Consider the following 16,526-nt stretch of genomic DNA (forward strand, 5'->3'; position numbering starts at 1 on the left):
ATTGACATGGAAACATGGCAAGTGACAGATTTGTACATGAGCAGTACAAAGGCAGTACAGGCTTTACAGGTAATAAGGTACAGGTAGTGAGGTCCAGTTTAACCAGTGTGTAAACAGTTCAGATTTGCTCAGCTTTCTTAAACTAAAAATATTGAACACATTTTGACATTAAGAATATTTTAACACCTATTTAAGCATTTAAGTAATTAAATCCATTAAAGTTCACCACAGCTACTCATCTCCCGTGTGAACGTTGAAACCCTCCGAGTTCTGTAGAAAATTTATCTTTTTGGGGTCCTCGTACAGAAAAACATCTTTTATTTTCCCCACAAACCCCTGTGTGAAAAGACCAGCTGTTACGGTCGCTACATCTCTGTGCAGCTCAAATCCCCCGAAGTAAAACACACCAGCATAATTTATGGCAACATAATGTTCAAAAGGGTCCACATCCTCAAAAAACACCCTCTCCTCATTGACAAACACTTGTATAAGAGTCCTGTTGTGAGTTATGGATAGAAAATGCCATTTGTCACAGCACAGTGTGGTCATTTTGTGGGTAAGAGGAAGGGAAACTCTTTCCCCAAGGTTGATGGTGACTCTAAGGTGCCCGTCATAAAGCCCTATAGCAAGATGGTCATTGTCTTCCTCCTCTGCCTTCCCCATCCAAAGTATCAAACCCTCGCTGGTACTGCTAGTAAAATTAAAAGATACCTTTGTATACCTCAGATTTCTCATGTGGTATTTAGGATCCTTATACTTAATGTAAGAATTTCCCATAAAGCGAGCAGTTCTCATGGATATTTCTCTATTGCAGTACTTTCCCTCCCATCCCAGTGGGCACATGCAACTGTATGAGTTGCTGACAATGTCTGGGACACACAAGGAGCCGTGCTGGCACAGGTTTTTGACACAGTACACAGACTGGTTGCATGTTGGGCCGGTCCAGACGGATGGGCAGACGCAGCTGAACCCATCAGAACCTACAGGGTTGCAGCTGCCATTGTGTTGGCAAACATTGTACCCACATGCTGTGCCGTCCCAGTCTCCGACATTGGTGCCACCCGATGCCCCGCCTTCGGTCAGCTCCAGCTCGTGACCGTTGAGGACGACCTGGCGTATACAGCCAGTGAAACCTGCCGGGTCTTTTTCCACGGCACAGCTGGAGACCGTGTCCAGGGTGGACACGCCCCCCACAAAAACATCTGTGGCAGCATCCAGGGTGGTCATGGTTTTCGTGCTGTTCCGCTGCACCTCCTGCCCGTCCAGGACCAGGTAACCTTCGTTCCCATTCCTGCCTGCCCGTACGGTGTGCCAGGTCTTTCCGCTTGTGTCCACCTTGCTGGCCGACTGCAGCACAACAGTGCCATCACCAAGGTTGTAGCGCAGCTGAACAAATCCTGACGTCAGAGACACGCAAAGGAAATCTCCTGGGAAAGATTAACACATCGGGGGAGGTACGGGAAAATGAGGAACAACATGCCAATATGCCTGGAATTTGATTAGATCTTAATTTCCACAGTCTAAAAATAATCTGGCAACCTGCTACCTTTGTATATTAAACTGTGACAAATGATACTCCTTTTCAAATTAATGATGTTACACTGTGCCAATACAGCATGAGCATACTGCTTTAATTTTCCATTGAACGGAAAATTTAAAAACATTCCAAAAACAGGTTATGTAGCTACTGATGGAATAGTTAAGGGGACCTGCAGTAGCAGAACATGAACTAGTATGCCACTTGAACACAGCTGAAAAAAGTAATTATCAATTTATTTATGTAGGCATTTGGAAAAATAAATTATATTGACTGGAAATTAAGTTAATGTTTTTGGCATAAATTTGACACGTCATTCACAACTGATAAACAAGTTATTTGATACAAGTGTGATAGGCAGGTGTATAAATGTGTCTAGTAGCAACTTGACTTGTAGTGATTAACTACAAGTGATTAACTAACTACACAGCCCAACACTGAGGCCCAGGAACCTCACTTCCCTTCTGGCAGGCTCACCTTAATGTTTGCAATGTTGATGTTTCTCAAGCAAAACCCTCGTTTTGCTTGAGAAACATCAACTTGAGATGAAAATGCAACATGCCATGGATGCCTTGCTTAACTGTCCTTGAGCCTCAGCAACCATTTGAAAGGTGGCACTTGCAGAACTATTCTCACCAGGGGAATTAGTATTACAAATATTTTTGCCAGCCTGTCAGACTTTCTGATAAGCAGCTTTCAGGCCATATTGATTTGCCATTGAGGCAGTAAAATGAAGTTTTTTTTTTTTTTTCAGCCAGTGGAAATTTACTTAAATTTTCCATACCTGCAGCTGAAAGTTACAGGTGTTTCCTCAGCATGAAATACGTGCAGCTCTGGTAAACAACAACTGTAGAAAACTCTTTTAAAGGCTGGGTGACTTGTCAATTGTGTGTCAATAGCTGCAGTCACAGGCCAGTTGTTCATACTGTGTGTTTTGATTATTACAGTACTGATTACTGTTGTCATCAAATGTCAGCAATCCTGTTCTCAAGCTGCATATTCAGTCATTTGGAAACAGACTGCTTTCAAACATGCACAGTAAGACATAAATGTGATTTTGCTTCAAGCGGGAACAGTTTCTTGGCACTACTTGGATTGTTGAACCCTTTACTTGCCCTTTTAATGGTTCATTAAACCTGTCCCTTTTCACACATACAGAAGTGGAAATTTCCATGAGATAAACAGGATAAACATTAGATACGTTGGTAGATACATGAGTCACGGCTGTCACTGACCCAGACTGAACTGCCTTGCCATTATGTCATAGTTTACAGTGAATTCAAAATTTCTAAGTTAGCTCTGTAGCAATGGAGAACATCTGTAATTTCAGATTTGATTACTTTCAGTAGTAAATGATGAAACAATGTCTTGCAATGTTCAGGGAGAGACAGAGAAGCAAACAACAATTATAGTACATTGGCATGTATCATTTAAATCCCATCGTAAATAGGATTTGCTACCTCCCTGCCGTCATACTTTTGTGGATATGGCTCTGCACTCATAGCATGCCTGAGCTCTTGCCGTCACTGGGCAAATCCAGGGCACATTTGCAAATCTACTTTTGCAATGTGGAACTGTAGAACTGTTGAACTCCTACCTGCTGGAACACTGAGGCGCTGCGCAGTGTAGAACATGATGCCCTCTGGTGACAAAGTCTGGAACTGCAGCTGCAGGTCAGTTCTGTGCCTGAGTCCCACCGCAGTGAAGGACATCCAGGAGGAGCGACTTCCATTAAAGGAGGGGTCACTGATGGCCAGAGCTGACAACGTAAACAGAAAGGGACAGAAAGCTTTGTCATCCTCTAATGGAGTACCGGACTGAGTTCTATCTGATGCGAAGACACGATTGGGGTGGTTCTGCCTCTTGTGTGTGCAAAAGCACACAAATGATTCAGAAACCAGGAGTGAAATATTTAGTTGAAAACAGCACAGGCTGTAGATGGCTCTTGTGTGACTCCATCCCTATGTCCAGGCATGTGACCTTTGGAAAAAAGCACTGGCAAGGGAACATGTGAGGGTCATTCTGGAATATGGAAATATATATATCTGCGTTTTAGTTATAGCTTGCATGGCTCTGCGTCCATACAATGATGTGGGGAGCATTTCACTACTATGCTGTATGTGTTGTGATTTTCACCTTGACTTGCAGAGAACCTTCTCCAATCCACTGGTGAGAGAGAATAATATTTCATCCCAAAGGCCATTCAGACAAGAGTAATGCATTTTCAAGCCAAGTGTATTTGATTGCGTGATTTGAATAAACAGTTTGCTTCACTAGGAGCTGTATATGAAACCTCTGACAGTGACAGAATTGCACCAGGATGCAACTTAAACCCACTTGAACTAATGAGTAGTTTCAGACCATTAGCAACTGAACATATTTTTATTTTGGTAAATCAAAAACAGTATGAAAAAATAAAAACGCATTCGGGTTAAGTTGGAGTGATACCACTAAAAGAGAGCACCAAACTGTGGACAACTTGTGCAGTAATGTATTTGTCTTTGCTTCAGCCACCAGTTTCTCCAAATGTTGCTCATGAATGTTGCTTCCAAAAGGACAGTGTCTGCCACAGACAGATGGAACACTTTCAGTGTATCCTGCTGTTAACTGTTGAAAGCACCAAACAGTACACAGGAAAAGGCAGATGCAGCATATGGGGTGTCTTCAACATACCAGTATATTCTCCACAACATTTCCACCAGAAATAAACAGCAATTGAATTGGGCACAGCTGAAAAGTTTCATTTTGGTAACAGTAGAAATCTGGTCTCCATGAAACAGCAAGTGGACTAAAGAAAGGAACACAAATTTGTCAGCAGATGAACTCTGACTGAACTTTTCTGGGCTGAAACAAAGGAAATCCATAAAAATTAATAAATAAAATTAGTCCTAGAAATGCACCAGGATAGATTTTCAGGTGATGTAGTGTATCAGTTCCGAATAGGTTTCAAACCTCCTTCTCAAACATCAGCACAATCCCAAAGTCTATGTTTTCATTGTGAACTCACACTTAGTATCTATCTTCGGATGGTAAGCCACTGCTCTCTGAAAAGATGGAATATGTTTTTCGTAGACTAATTTGACGAAAACAATCCAATCATGGTATAAAGTCAAATGATGTATACATAACATAGGTCCTAGTAGTTCTACTGTGTTCATTTGTTTGTAAACACAGATCTGCACTTAACTTGTTCTAGGGTTATTTCAGGTATGAGGGAGAGGTATGCAATGCAAGTATTAGTACATTACTCTTTGGAGTAATGGCATCCCTTGGGCTGTAAAAGCTTGCAACCTGTTTTTTGGTGACTGGTTCTGGTAGGTTACACCACAACCAGTTTTGTTCATTTTTCAAGTGTCTCTGATGTAAATATCAGACTGTCAGTTTTCCCTGTGCAGCCCCCTCCCCTATGAGAGACAATGATGGCTGATCTCTGTCTCAGTTTTCTCTGCATAGACTCCCCCCTGTGTGAGACAATAATGGTTGATCTCTGTCTCAGTTTAGTGGAGTGGAAATGAAAGCCAGCTGAACAGACTGGATGCCTGTGGAGCTTATTGTGTTTTGTCTGAAGTGCACATAAGTCACGGCGGTCACCAGGGTTTCTCTCGGGGGCTGGAGGGGCGAACGTTTGCTTTGAGCCTCATTGCAGCAGAGAGCCCTCAGACAATGTGTCGGCTGATGAACGACCTGCCGGCTACCAGGGTTACTGCCAGGGATTTAAAGTACCAGGTTCATTCGTAGCTTAGTTAGCCACCTGATGAATGACCTCTGTCAGAGGTTCAAGGATGAAAGGCAGGGAGGGGGGCAGTGTGGCCACAGTGGTTGGGGTACAGGGGAAGGTGCATAGGTTATGCCTAAATACTTCTATGGCAAGAGTAGCTGAAGAAACAAACACAAGTTGTGCTGAGTCCCATGGGCTTCACAGCAAAACCAACTATATTTAGTTAACACACCCATGAACTGGAGCTGCTGCTTTCAGTTCTGGCAAAAGTGCAGTGACTGTGTGAATTGATGAATACACAGGTATTGCCTAAAGCATACAGTAATGGACATAATTTATAGACTAGATTTCATGGATTCATGCTACAGAGGATCGCTGATATATAAATCATCTCTATCACTGATCATTTTCACTGTACTTACTGCAGTGCATACAGCATTCAGGTATGCACATTCTATAGATAAGTGTATAGCTATGCAGCATCTTCACAACATTGATACAAAAAACAAACACTAGGTTGCCTTTATGTCTGAGAAGTGACAATATAATAATGAGAAGATGGGATGGATATAAGCTTTTGTTACTATTTCTTTACTGGTAGGGCAAAGGCCTTAATTCACCTTTGTTTTGAAAAGTCATGCCTGTCTCTTGATAGGTCTTGGGGATTTTCATCAATAACTGGTAGCAGATATCAGTAAGAAGTCTTTTATACTAACATTCATAATGACATAATGACTAATTTCCTTTATCTGTTTTAAACCTTTTGAAATAAAATATATGGAACAAAATTCTTTTAAAAATAAATTGATTGTAAATATCGAAAAATGAAAAACCTGACTTTTAACAGCACACTTAGGGATAGTCCTATCCCCCAAACTACAAGAATGTACACCTGTATACATACACATCAAAAATCTGTTTTCATATTAACACAGGAATTGTAACAAGATCATAGTTATGAAAAGCATTGCCAACACACACACCTTTAAAGCAATTTGCCTTGGTATTAGGATCATCTTTAGATTAGGATTCAGTAGAATCTCCCAGAGCACTACAGCACTTATTGCTAAAGGTAGATGGGAAAAACACAAGAGCATAACTGATCACCACACATCAGCATCAGAAGACCATGCAGCTCTGCAGAGGGCTGAGTCAGCATAGACAGGAGGGCCCTTGGTGTGGTCACTGAGCTCCATATGTTCCAGAAGTGTCTAGAGACTGCGAGACACTCATACAACACTCCCACAATGCCTGTCTGCTGAGACAAAGCCACATACAGACATGCTGGAGCGTTCTGCTTGTTTTTTTGCTAGCTTGGCAGGTCGCCGCCGGTCAAAAGTCTTGCTGACACACAGTGACTTAAACAGGGGCCAGGGCAGTTAAATAAACCTGCTTAGCACAAGGGTAACCTTGCCGGCGGGTTTGTCTGGGATCCAGCATTCATGGGCTAAGTGTAGATTCTTTCACCTAAATACTGATCCAGGATCGGCTAAATAGTCAGCACCTCCAGCTTCAATCTGTGCCTGTCAAACTGGTCCAGGGTCAGTGCCATGGAGCAGAAACTGTCTGTGCCTTTTCCAGGGGAAGCAGTGATCCATGGGCTGCTGACTATGACTGGGGAGAGAGCAATGCACCATGGGATATGCATTCAGACCCATCAGTACCATTTACACTTGCACGAGTCTACAAACTTGCTTTTCATCTCTCTAATGAAGAAAGTTGCAGTCTAAGCAGTCTAAGTTCTATTTTAAAACCTTCCTCTCTATGTCACAGACCACACAAATTTTCAAATGGGTCATCCAATCCATAAATGCGAGCCTTAACTGATGTCTGTTTTTTCTGACACCTGTAATGGAGAATGTTACTGGGTTCAGAAAGATTGTTTTCAAGGAAGCACCTGAGGAGTATCCCTCCCTCCAATGATTTATGAAAGTGCAGTCATCTGGCTCTCCATAAAACAAGATGTGTCAGGACTGTCTGGATTTTAAAGCAGTCAAACAGGTGGTTTGTGTTTCACAAATCAAATGATTTCTGCTACTCCCGTTAAGTCCTTACAAGCAAACGTAATGATTTGTTAAGGGGAAGATGATGCTTTTCATGTCTAGTCACTCTTAAGTGTAAAAGACAATCAGCTATCTGTAACACACGGGAGAAATAAAAGGCTCTCTATTTACTGTCTGCTTGACAGGTGAAGGTACAGATGATAGCTTCACTGTCTGAGCTATTTGCTCTGGAAAGATTAAAAAATCAAGAGAAACATTGTTTCAGTTTAAGAACATTCTCACGAATGACCTGTTTAATCCAGCTACCACTGCTTTGAAGTCCTCAAAAACTGACTACGCTTTGTTCTACACTTTGCCACAAGACAGCACTTTCACAGGATATGAACTCCCCAGACTTGTACATGCCAATCAATTACATTGAAAAGGAGGGCTCTATTGATCGGTTGCTGAAAACATGTAACAGCTACAACAACACCACCGACAACAACAATAATAATACTACTGCTGCTGATGCTGCTGCTACAGCTACTGCTACTACTACTACTACGACTGCTAATAATAATAATAATAATAATAATAAAAATAATAATAATAACAATAATAATTATAATAATAAATTGCTCTCCCAAGGAAAGAACAGCAGTGCTTTGAACTGTCAGGTTAAACTAACACGGACACACCACAACACAGACAAAATGGGTTCTCTTTAATGGTTTCCAAAATGAAGCAGAAATTTTGTTTGATCCTCTCAGCTAGAGAGATGTTGTAGGAAAGAAAAGGATTTGTATTTGAGATTTCTTTCTTTTTTGTTTGTTGTTGTTTTACACCTACTGTAGCGGAAGGGAGTAGAAAAAGAGAAAGGGAAAGTGAGGGAAAGAGAGAGAGAGAGAGAGAGAGAGAGAGAGAGAGAGAGAGAGATACCTTGCTGGCAGTGCTGTCCTGCGGTGCCCAGTGGACATTGGCAGGTGTAGCCTTCAGGAAGCGGGACACAGGTGGAGCCGCGGGCACAGGAGGGAGGGGGGCTGTGTTCAGCATCACACACAGAGACCGTCTCTGAGCAGAGTGCTCCCTTCCATCCTAATGGGCACCTGCAGCTAAGTAAAGGATCAGGAACGCATGTACATGCTGAAGGTTACAACTGAGGCAAGACACAAAGGTGCAAATAGTACTTCAGGTTTTACCAGCAGCACAGGCAAAGAAGATATCAGCAGCAGCAGCAATAACCATAAGTAATATAGGCAATAGGCAAGAATAGTCATTTTGAATGAAAAAAAATACCAGTTATATCAGTGACAGCCCTGATACCCAATTTATTAATAGCTCTACGGTTCAACAGTAAAGCATGTCTAGAACAACATGACTAGGTTGTAGTGCCATCTAGTGGTCAAATTTGTAGCAGAGGGTAATCTTTCTGAATACTCAATTTCATTTTTAAAATACTAGTCTTTTACCCAACCTATATTCTCTCTTTATCTATAATATATATATATATATATATATATATATAATGGTCTACTAAAGTGAAACTAAAGTGAGTACAGAAACTATTTTGAGATTATTTCTGTCAGCATAATAAGAGAACATAGACAATCAGATAAGGGAAATTTTACACTGATATTAAGAGCTATTTTTTTACTCAGAGAGTTATAAATGAATTGATCAGCTTTTCCAGGACTTGGCGTGGAGGCAGGGACTCAGAGTATTCAAGATTAGACTTAAAACTGTCCTAGATACACACTAGACTATAGGCAGATTAACAAGCCTAGCTGGGCTGAATGGCAAAAAAACTACCTTACACACACACATGTGTTTCCCTCCTCCCCAATGGAATGACCCACATTAGCATTGAAATGAAAGTTCATAGACACTCACTACACAGTCGATCCTGAGTCCACACAAGTTCCTCCATTCTGGCACTGTACAAGTGCACAGGGAGAGTCCCCACACTGTCCCACGCTGCGCCCAGAAATGGGCTGTCCCTCAGGTGTTCCTGGTGCCCAAAATTTGCCATCTCTTCTGGTCCGAAACAGCAGATCAAATATGCAGCCTTTTGGGAAAACACAAATATTATTTTCTTAAACATTCCTAGTAAAAGCACTTTAACACCTGCCTAACCACAAGGACTTTAACATTTCAGCTGAGTTCTACTATTTTGTGAAAATTCAAAAGGCATGCATATTGCTTATGGTATCCATTTGGGACACTGTAAACACCTGACGAAACACCTGCACACCTAAAAAAACTGAATAGATGTGTAAAGCCAAGAATATTCACAACATAAAATAAATGAATTTAACTTATGCATGCTTTTTTGCCTCTGCAAATCTCATTTAATAAGATGAGCTTTAGTCTACTATGAACCCTAGTAATGTCATGCACATGCTGTATGCTGTATTAGGGCTACATGAAGGTACTCTTAAAGTTAATACAATATGATTGAGACATTCCAGTTAAGTCACAACTACATTATACATGTTTAATAAACTGAATATATGATCTTCATAAAACATATCTAAATATATCATCTTACATCTTCCTACACATGGATAATTCCCTAACTGTTCATGCAAAATGAATCAGCTGATATTTTTGGATGTTGACTTACTTATTTGCTTCAAAAAATCTGTTGTGGTATACACCACTGTATACATTACTGGTGTATATATGCAATTAAAAAACATTTAACATTCATTAAGAAATTAGCAGTGAATTCGATCAATCAAGAGTTGAAAACAACAAGCTGTCTTTCTCTCCAACCTTACATCTGAAATCTTTGCTGTCATCACACTTACTCAGCTCAAATAGCTCACATCCACTATGCATTGTTTTTGCCTCTTTTTTCTCTTTTGTAAACCATGTTATGCTAAAATTAAAAAGACAATGTTTATTCCTGACAATGTTTACTGAGCTCTTGGACTATGAACACCAGCTTCCATTAAGTCTGCCATATCCCAGCATTCTCTGACACATGAGTCAGTGAAAAGTCAGGAAGTGAGGAAATGTCAAACTTGTTCATGAATATTCATTATCAGACACTGTCAGTCCCTTGCACATGGCAGACTGGTGGCTCTTGTGGAACTGCACAATTTATTGTAAATGGCAGCTGATTTCTGGATTAGCAGGAGGTAGAGAGGGTTGGCAAAATGTTTCATGCCAGACGGGCAGGAAAGGCACATTATGACACATTCATTTTTCCCTGAAATGTTGAATTTTTGAAAAGCTGTACCTTTCTTCCAAAATACACTGGACGAATTCCACCAAATATGCAGTTGGTACCCTTCCACACACAACAGATTTTTCCCTAAGCAGATGTCACATTATTACAAAAAACATGATTCTATCATGTTTTTTTTTTCTCTTTTACTGTTGTTTCATTGTAAAAATGTCACCCTTGGTGTGCACGAGACTATATTTAAGAATCTGTCATAGTCTGCTATTAATTATTACATTATTTGTCAGATGCTGTTATCCAGAGAGACAAATGACATAAATGACTGAAGTGTCTGTAGTTTTTTTTTTTCCTTGTGTGATACATCAATTTGAATTCAGCTCTCACTGCTCATCAAAGACCCCTAAAATCCTTGACTGCTCTAGTATGCTCCAATCCCAAGTTTGAGTTCTCTGCACTGAACAAATTGATATATCTCATTGAACATCACATTACATTACACTAAATGCCAATAATGTAATTCAATCAAACATAATGATTACAATTAACAGTAATGATTCATTTATAAATTGGACAATTAAGACTGTATTTGTAATTGAAATGGCAGCAAAGGATCCAGTGTATATGGATATTGCTTTACCATGCATACATACCATAAAGACATATCTTGCATTTAGGGTGATTATGAATTTCTATGGGTAAAATGACAGCATTCATACCTTGTATCCCATAGTGAACAGTGGAAAATACTGGCATTTTGTTGAATTCAGAATTAAAATGTTGTGAGGTAGAGCATAGTTCTATTAGTTGAAGTGTACAGTATAGGAATTCAGGCTTGTCCTTTCCAGTAGTGGATTCTGGATGAATTCAGGAGGGAAACATCTGGTTCAAGTGCATAGGGAAGTGAAAACTGTACGTGTAACTAGACTAGAGAGGTATCTGGGAGTTAATTTAATAAGCAATTGATGAGATTCTTGTTAACTAACTAGCTGAGTCCTATGGTTGGTAAGAAAGTTGGCAAGCTAGAACCTAGAATGCTAACAGCAGTGCTTTCAGTAAGTATATTGTCTTTTCAGCCTACTGGCCACAAAAATAAGTAGTTGTATGAGAGAATTAATGGCTTTTTTTGTATTTTGTATTTTGTAGTTTTGCTTGTATTGTGAAATGCTGTAAGGATATTGCTTTCAGACCTTTGTCTGCTCCCAGATGTGACTTCTCTTGCCTCCAGAAATGCATTTGGTAGCCTCTGTATTAGTGTGTTGTGATTTATGTAGACCTTACTGAAAGCTTGACTTTGGACCAAATGGCCAAATAAATATGCATTTAAGTGTATTCCATGTTTTATATAACATGTATTAATATTTCTTTTTACAATTACAGGTAATAAGGTTCCAATTCTGAGTCATCACAACGGATGTAAACATGACCGAAAAGCTTTCTCAACTAATCAGACAGCAGAACTGAAACAACCTCAATGTAATCTCAAACAATGCCCAGTTGGAATTCCTAACCAGACAAACAGGATTTTTTAATCCACCATAGAGATTTCTCATTTTTAATAAAGGGAAGTAGCACTTTTTGGTGTTCTTCCACAACCACTTCTAAAACTTGGAAATGGTTATAGAAGAAGATTAGAAGATTAGAATTTTGTTTTTAAACCAAATATTTTATATGGGGAAAAAAGTCGTAAAACTATATAAATAAATATTTATTATTATGTATTGCTGCCCTGCTGTTGTCTCATTCATCAGACAACTGGTGATTGGAAACATCTCGAAGTAGAGAAATGCTATGTTAACTTTTTCAGTCTGCCCTCAGCTAAATAAGCATCTCTTCGAAAACCCTTGCCTACTGCCGTACAAATGTGTTTCCATCTATGTTAGCTACTCCACAAACAGGCGTGATAAACAACTCATTCTGGAGCCCCGAGGTGCGATTAAGTTTTCCTTCTCCCAGCACAAAACAAAGTGCCAGGGAAAAACACTTATTGCCGCATCGCCTTTATTGGAGCATCTCCACTGGGAAAAGCTTGCTGCGGCTGTGTCGATAGCCGACAGTGGAGTGCATTATCAGTTTGTTTACCACCAGCCATCACGATTAGCACTGCAGGAAGGTCAGGGGAATCAGATTAGGGGCTCATGAGTTCTCATTACGTCCACTGCAGAAAGGTTAGCATTCCGCAAGATAGACTCAGCCTGGCAGGTGCTCCCTTTCGGAGATGGTGGCAGCCTCAGAGATTGCATAGGAACTTTTCACCAGGCGTGATGTTATTTCAGAACTAATATGTAGAACGACATCTAAGGTTTTTGCTACAATGACGCCGAGAAGATTAAGCCCACATTAAAACTGGAAAAGAGTTGTTTTCCTTAACTTATAGTGCAGTTCTGTGCTGTTAAAAATATCACAACCACAAAAGCGGTGACTACTCATGATAATATTCATGGCTGTTATCATTATTATTGAGTGGAGTCACAGCTAGGGTATACCCAAATTGTCTTGGATAAGAAGTCAACTCTGTAACTGGTTTTGAAAACGACTGTCTTTGATAATGGTACTGATGTTGGCAAAAATAATCTGAATGATGACCTCATCCAAGTGATTTTGTGAGACCAAAATTTATTTGCATAGCAAGAGATTCACTGGAGCAAAGTGATAACCACTGTAGACACATTCTCTGTCACAGCCTAATACTGGGCTTCACTCCACCCCTCTCCTAGTCAGAACTCAGTCCTGGCCTCAGCTCTTCACCCTTCTCTCATAATACTACACTCACACTGGCTAAAATAAGGGAGTATATAAAAAAAAAAAACAGAATGAAGAATGAAAGCCACACAAACAGCAATTTAATTGTTGCCTTTATCAGTGAGTATTCCTTTTTAACTGATGAAATAAAAACATTACATGCAAGAGGGCAAATACAAGCCAATAAAAGTGGCAATTAGTTCACCAACACCAGGTCCTTAAAAATAATGACAAACACAAGGTCTACACATTAAAGACATCGATAAATTCCAGCTATGGAAAAACTTACCTTGAAATCCATTCTGAAACCGAGCGCCCATGGGCAGCAGTTCAGGGGTATATTCATTGTATCCACCCACGTAGAACCGACTGAAAACATTCAAACCAACCAAATGTCCTGGAGAGGACCCTGTCTTATTCTTCTGGTCATCAACCTTAAAAAGACTTGGGCATTATTCAGCAAGCATGGGAAAACCAAGCTGTGGGCTTTGAAGACTGTTCAAAGGGAAGACTACAATGGAATGGCTGTCAGAAAGAAAGGGCAGGCCATGAATTCACAGAACTTTGATGAAACTGAAAAATGGTTCAGAAAGCATATTATATGACATACCACCAATATATTACCGGTAAGTCATTTCAGTTGGGGAAATGCATTGGAGCGCGGTGAGTTATTTCAGTGTGAAACTATCAAAGTCTGCTTCTAGTTTATATGATGGTAAAACAACAATATAGATTCATGTGTTTATGCACAGACATAACAGAAGTTTTCACAGAGATGATTTCACATTTTGATGAGTTAAGGAAACAGAATGGAAATATTTCGCTGGGGCATGGTTTTGAAACTGACTTGTCTAACTTATTCATTTTGCCCATCTACTAGTTTCAAGAACACGTGTTTTCCTTTTCTTGTATTATCTTTTTCTTAGGAAGGTGCTGCTATTCATTCAGCTTTGGTATGTACCTTTAACCAGCCTGTTTTAAAGGATCTCCCAAACTGGATTGTGTGGATGCCGATTCCCAGATCCAAGCGGTCGCTGACAACAGTGCCCACCCCGGAACCCAGGTTGAACTTGTGAACAATCCTACCACTCCGTACCCCCAGCACCAGGAAGTCATCTCCATTGATTCCTGCAGGAACATTATTGAAAACATGATTGAAACAACACCCCCCTGCCTACTACACACCCACACCCACCCACCCACCCACACACACACACACACACACACACACACACACACACACACACACACACACACACACACACACACACACACACAAACACAAACAAACAAGACCACTAGAGCTAATCTGTAGGCATCCAAACATCCAAACTAAAAACTCCTGTATACTTCTGTCCTTCACTCTATAGCTTTATAACAACTGCCTTTTAAGGAAAAAAACACCTTGCATCTCAACTTACTATGCACAGAACTCCAGTGTTATCAGACATCAAATATTTTTGTTCAAAACACAAGATAAATGTGCACAAAAGTAGCTTTCTTTCCTCTTGGATCTTTTCCTCACATTGGTTAAATATAACATGTTCTGTGCTGTATATGCAGTGCCATCATGTAAAATTAAACACAGCTGATGTCACAGAATGACAGTTTATTAGAGCATCTCCCCGGTTTGATTCCATGGCATCCTCTACTGTATGTTCCCCTGAGAATTGCTTCATTAGTCATAAGGCCATCTTTTATCTCTCTCCCTCGATGAATCGCCCTGAATAGAACTCCCGTGAGAGAATCACCCCCTGCCTGTTCTCACCTGTCTGTCTTTTGATTAAACATTCTGCCACCAAGACGCAGCAACCAGCAGCGACTAAAAACGGACCTTTGGAAAAAGAGACCTCAGCTGCCCTCTTATTTGTCAGTTTAATAGTCTCCTGAGATATCAGAGAACATTTCACACAATTAACCCAAACAAACACGAACTCCTTTGGTTTTAGGTAATGGTGTCACTTTTTTGACACTTTTGTGTCAGCTTTGACAGTCATAGTAACTCTAAAATGGCACATAATTACAAGTAAATGCTCAGAGAGGCATTAATTAAATCAGCTGGAATTGGTGGGATGCTCATCAATGTATAAAGACTGATATTTGACAAGTGTGGCCCATGGGAAGAGTCTTTATTAGGGAGTATGACTGAGGGGGGGACTGGAGGTTACCTATCTGAAAATAATTTAGTGAGCACATTATCATACACAACGGAAAAATCTCAAAAAAACAAAAGAAATCCCTCTGGAGGTTGAAGAACAGACTCACAGAGTAGACAGGAAGCTGGATACGTCAAAGTTTTTTTTTTCTTTTTGTTTAATCAGGTTCTATAAGCAGTTACGATCCCTCTGGAAATGTCCATGGGCCTTCTCACCTTGTCCTCTTTGTCCAGAGAAGAGGATGAGGTTGTCTCTCAGGGCAGATCCATTGTTGGAGAAGGTGAGCTTCATCTTGAATTCATAGAAGAAACTGATGCCGGGGAGGGAGGAGTAGGCCATGAAAGAGGTGTACCCAAACTCATCTGTCCCATTAAATCGTGGATGTGTAATATTGATGGCTGTAAAGAAAAAAAATACAACAGCACAACAGCATTTGATATATTACTAATACGGTCCCATTGATAAGACAGATATAAAGAATTACACCAATATGGACGAAAGCATGGTAAGCTGTATTCATATAAATATGCACATTACTCTTATTCTTCAGTGCATTTGTTGGCAAATACTTTCAAGTTTAATGTAATCACATTCTTGACCATATAAATGCTTGCACACTCTTGATGTCAATAACACTTAGTGCCTTAAAACATTAACCATAAAACTTTTGGCATTCGCTCACATCAATCACCTGTCCTATACGTATGTGCATAAACACACACACATGCACGCACACACACACACACACACACACACACACACAGCCACACAGATGAATACATGTTTTAATATTTAATACCATGAAAGTGCTAGTGATATATCTTTTTTATGTTTTAACACATCTGCTCCCACATGTGATGCATCTATACTAGAAAAATTAGTCATTTTTAAAAGCATCATTTCAGGGACAGGAAGGTATTCGTCACACCAGATACATTGTTTTTCGTAGCTTCATATCAGTTTTACTAGTTGAAAATACAGGTATTTATTTATTTGGAATGTTAGGTGTTATTGTAACTTTGAGTTTAAGTAGTTTGAATGGACATGTTATCAGTATGAATTGCAATGTCAACAGAAACAAATTATGTTGTACGTTTTACGAGGATGTGTTACACAGAAGTAACGGTGCATATGTTACTTGCATTCTTGGGTACATCCCCCTGTCATAGAATAACAACCTCGGAATGAAGATTCAAGAGGA

At 40.0% G+C, this 16,526-nt stretch overlaps 1 protein-coding gene across 1 annotated transcript in view; it reads right to left on the reverse strand.

The window, feature by feature from the left end:
- Nucleotides 1–231: 231 nt before the first annotated feature.
- eys (eyes shut homolog) overlaps nt 232–16,526 on the reverse strand; it is a 266,508-nt gene continuing 250,213 nt past the window's right edge. Inside the window, exons 42-48 of the mRNA XM_036547241.1 lie at nt 15,541–15,723; nt 14,131–14,297; nt 13,459–13,603; nt 9,131–9,305; nt 8,180–8,352; nt 3,135–3,296; nt 232–1,427 (exon numbers count right to left, since the gene is read on the reverse strand). Coding sequence (XP_036403134.1) covers nt 232–1,427; nt 3,135–3,296; nt 8,180–8,352; nt 9,131–9,305; nt 13,459–13,603; nt 14,131–14,297; nt 15,541–15,723 — 2,201 coding nt within the window. The remainder of the gene's footprint in view (nt 1,428–3,134; nt 3,297–8,179; nt 8,353–9,130; nt 9,306–13,458; nt 13,604–14,130; nt 14,298–15,540; nt 15,724–16,526) is intronic.

Source organism: Megalops cyprinoides, chromosome 15, assembly GCF_013368585.1.
Source record: "Megalops cyprinoides isolate fMegCyp1 chromosome 15, fMegCyp1.pri, whole genome shotgun sequence".
In the NCBI taxonomy this organism is placed as follows: domain Eukaryota; kingdom Metazoa; phylum Chordata; class Actinopteri; order Elopiformes; family Megalopidae; genus Megalops; species Megalops cyprinoides.